The 3601-nt window shown below is 30.5% G+C and overlaps 1 protein-coding gene across 2 annotated transcripts; it reads right to left on the reverse strand.

The window, feature by feature from the left end:
• Window positions 1-318: 318 nt before the first annotated feature.
• LOC107931313 (acyl-coenzyme A thioesterase 13) lies at window positions 319-2919 on the reverse strand. 2 transcript variants are annotated; one of them, XM_016863179.2, is made up of 3 exons: window positions 2462-2919; window positions 2191-2334; window positions 319-520 (listed from the first exon to the last, which is right to left on the reverse strand). In XM_016863179.2, the coding sequence occupies exons 1-3, from the start codon at window positions 2624-2626 to the stop codon at window positions 377-379; spliced, it is 453 nt and encodes a 150-aa protein (XP_016718668.1). In that variant the 5' UTR covers window positions 2627-2919; the 3' UTR covers window positions 319-376. The 2 variants fall into 2 exon arrangements, with proteins under 2 accessions (XP_016718668.1, XP_016718676.1); XM_016863187.2 differs by having other exon boundaries at window positions 2480-2908.
• Between the last annotated feature and the right edge of the window lie 682 nt (window positions 2920-3601).

A 3601-nucleotide genomic window follows, 5' to 3' on the forward strand; every position in this document is an offset into this window, starting at 1 on the left:
AAAAGTTTATATTCTAACCAAATGAACTAAACATTGTAATGTAACATATCCAGTAAGGTGCTAAGTAATTTTAGATTCCGTAAATCAAACACCTCATAATTGTTAAAGTTATTACTTTCTGCTTTCAAAAAAAAAAAAAGTTATTTAGTATTCATCAGCCTGGCATATTTATGCATAAAACAATTAACTACTTGATCAAAGATGTCAATTATTAATGGTAGCAAGCAGTTTGAAGAACCACGCAAAACAAGGCAAGTTGTGGCAATACATGTAGAAAACACAAGTTATTTCATGTGAAATTCAACTAAAGGTCTCCCATAAAAGCAAGGAAATAATACATTTTATATATGAGGACGATTATTCATTAATATGTTATCTACATTTTACTTGGTAGAGGTAGATACATAGTATGACGACCTTGAGCTATAATTTTACCATTACTTTTCTTCCTAAACTCAGCACTGAGGACAGCAACAGCCTTCCCAACATGTAAAGCCTTTGCTTCTATCTCAATATCCTCCTACATAGCAATAACATTACGCAAATTCATAAATGGCTTATGTATTATTTCACACAAGCTTGCTGGAAAAAAACACCACCACCACAACAACAATAATAATCATACAAATGTAATATAATGTTCTAGGGTTGATGGCCAATTGTCATAAACCTTCACCATCTTCAATTTAATAACTTGAGAGCAAAACCAATAAATTTAGAAGTGATATGCCAAAAAGAAAGGCTATATCTTAGAAAAAAGTGAGTGCATAAAGAAAAGGTAGCTAAATCGGTTACATCTTAGAAATAAGTGTATGCATAAAGAAAAGGTGGCTAAATTGGTATTTCTCTGCCATGTTCTGGACAGTGAAGTGCAAGGGACAGAAAGCAGATCACAACAATAAATTTCAGTTCATTTTTCAAGAGAGAAATATAGTTTAGCTGCTAAGTAAAGTTGAAAAAGAAACAATGCATAGTTTAAATGCTAAGTAGAGTTGGAAAGAACGAATGCAACTCTTATGCTGATGAATTTCATAAACACTTTGGCCATCATAGTAAGAAAAGAAAAGAAATGTCTACACAAATTACGATTCTAAGAAGAAATCCTTCCTGGTGAAAACATTTTGCTCATAAGGAGAGCCGCTCCAGGGAACTAAAAGGGCTGTCTTTTGATATCCTAGATTGCACTTTGTGCCACATTACAATTAAGAAACGTGCAGCAATCTTGACAGCCAACAATTAATGGTCAAGGCTTTGCAAAAGGTATAACAGCATTATTAAGTATTAAAGGAAAGAGTCCTCTAGTGTTAGAAATACCGAAAACTTAAAAGAAATTAAGCAATGATCTCAATTTTATTCAATAGAAGACTTCCTTTTCTGTTTACATCAGTTGCTATTTATATAGCTTGAGTAATGAATCTCAACTAAGCTAAATTCTTGAACTAACTGCTACTAACAACCATTATTATGCTACTAACGACCTATTAGTTATCTTAACAAGAATTTACCTAACTATTAGCATTTTAGCATGTGAGTCGTATGCTAATATTCTCCCTGCTTTCTTTTTTTTTTTTTTTTCTAATATCTAGTTGCTCTCCTCCAACCCTGTCAACACTTCAATAAACTTTTTCCCCGAAACTAGATCACTGGAGGGCACACTAAAACAACTCCAGGGCCCGTTTGTGTTTCTTTGTCCTGAAGTCTCTCTTCTCACATCAAGTTTAAATATATCAAGTTCACTCCTCAATGATAACAACATAAAATGATTTTAATTAGGATATAATACTAGAGAAATTCACATATATTTTATTTCCAATAGCTAGTTTGTTTATCCAAGAATGTCTACTATGCAACTGACTGAAACCCAACAAGTGGTGAACATTGCAAAATACTGAACAAATTAAGGGGAAATTTGGAGCAGAAACTAAAAAGTTTCAAGCGTAGTGTTAACAAAAACCAGTACCCTATCAAAAAAGACGTGTAGCAGCAATTAGCAACGGTATGAGACTTCAAAAATGTTGCAAAACTGGTCAAGATTCATGCCTATCTATGCACATAAAAGAAACTGCTAAAGCAAAATTTATTTTCACAGTAAAACATGTAAGTACCTCTTCTTTTTTCTTTTTTTTTCTTTTTCATTATTGTTAGCCATTCACATTGTTACTATAAAATAAAAGCAGGAGCAATACTCACATCAGCATGAGCAGCATCCATGAAAGAAATATTGATCTCAACTGAAGTTCCAACGAAGGTACCTCCAGCAGTGTATATTGCTGCGGAGGAAACCAAGTCTACAAATGTCGCTACGGCTCCACTATGCAAGTAATTTCCCTCGTTCTTTGCACAAATATATTATAATCAGTAATCTAGAACATGAAAGGAAGGAATATCCATGGTTCTATTAATTTGCTTTCTAGAAATCTTAACCTAAATGGATGATTCATAAATAAGATCAGTGAATTACCAACAGACGAGGGGTGACCTTAAAAGAGAAAACGACGCGATTGGTTTCGATGAGTTCAACGCGGAGACCATGCATGATTAGGCGTTCGAAAAATCTCAAAGGCAGCTTATCTCCATCGATGGTGGCTGAGCTCTCCAAGTATCTCTTCACTTTTTCCACCTCCATCCCCTTCAGCTGTTTGCAATTTCATCCAATCAGCTCAGTCGTCACTCCACAAGACTAATTTTCTTCACTCAATTTCTTCTTCTTCTTCTTCTTCTTTTATTTCTCAAGGAGCTTTTCCGGCCGAAAACAAACAAACAAAGGACTGCAGCTAACATGACAGCCCTGTTCGTTTCCATGGATGACAGATCCACTTCGAGCCACAAAAAATAAATTTTGTTGCGAATACCAAAACTAGACTTAGCCTTAGTTTGGATGCGCCTTATGTTACTCTAGAGATGAGTTTGGATAGGCCATAAGTGTTTAGATTCAACTACATTTATAATAAAATAAATATTTATATTTATTTACATAATATAACATAAAATAAAATTTTAAAAGATATATTTTAAATAAATTTATACATTTTTTAAATAAATTTATTCTTTTAATAAATAGTATATTTTATTAAAAGGCACAATTTTTATATTTGTTATTTACTCTTTTTAATTACACATTGTTTTATTTTATTTTTTTCGCATTTTCACCTAGATCACTTTATAAATGTGCAAAATATGTTTTTTTTTCATTGTTTTGATTTTTTTTTTCAATTCACAGTTATTTTCTTAGTGTTCTACTGAAGGTAATCAAAAGTATTAAAACATATTATTATTGCTCAATATTTTTTGAATTTTTAATTTTTAATTTTATTAATATTTTATTTTAATTTAATTAAGTTAATAAATGATTTTAAATTCTATTAAGATAGTATTTTAGGATAATATATTTTTAATTTATTTTCTCTACTTTTATCTATTAATAATTTTAAATGAAATAAATGTTCCATTTTTATAATTTTAAAATTATAAAAAGATATTGATTTTCATTTATTTAAACCTATTTTTATTAAGGTTTTATTTTAAATGGCTTTTAACTTTTAATTATTTATACTTTTTTTTTGAAAATCTCATTTATATAATTTTAATTATCATTAAATAG

This window comes from Gossypium hirsutum, chromosome A12 (genome assembly GCF_007990345.1).
Source record: "Gossypium hirsutum isolate 1008001.06 chromosome A12, Gossypium_hirsutum_v2.1, whole genome shotgun sequence".
In the NCBI taxonomy this organism is placed as follows: Eukaryota; Viridiplantae; Streptophyta; class Magnoliopsida; order Malvales; family Malvaceae; genus Gossypium; species Gossypium hirsutum.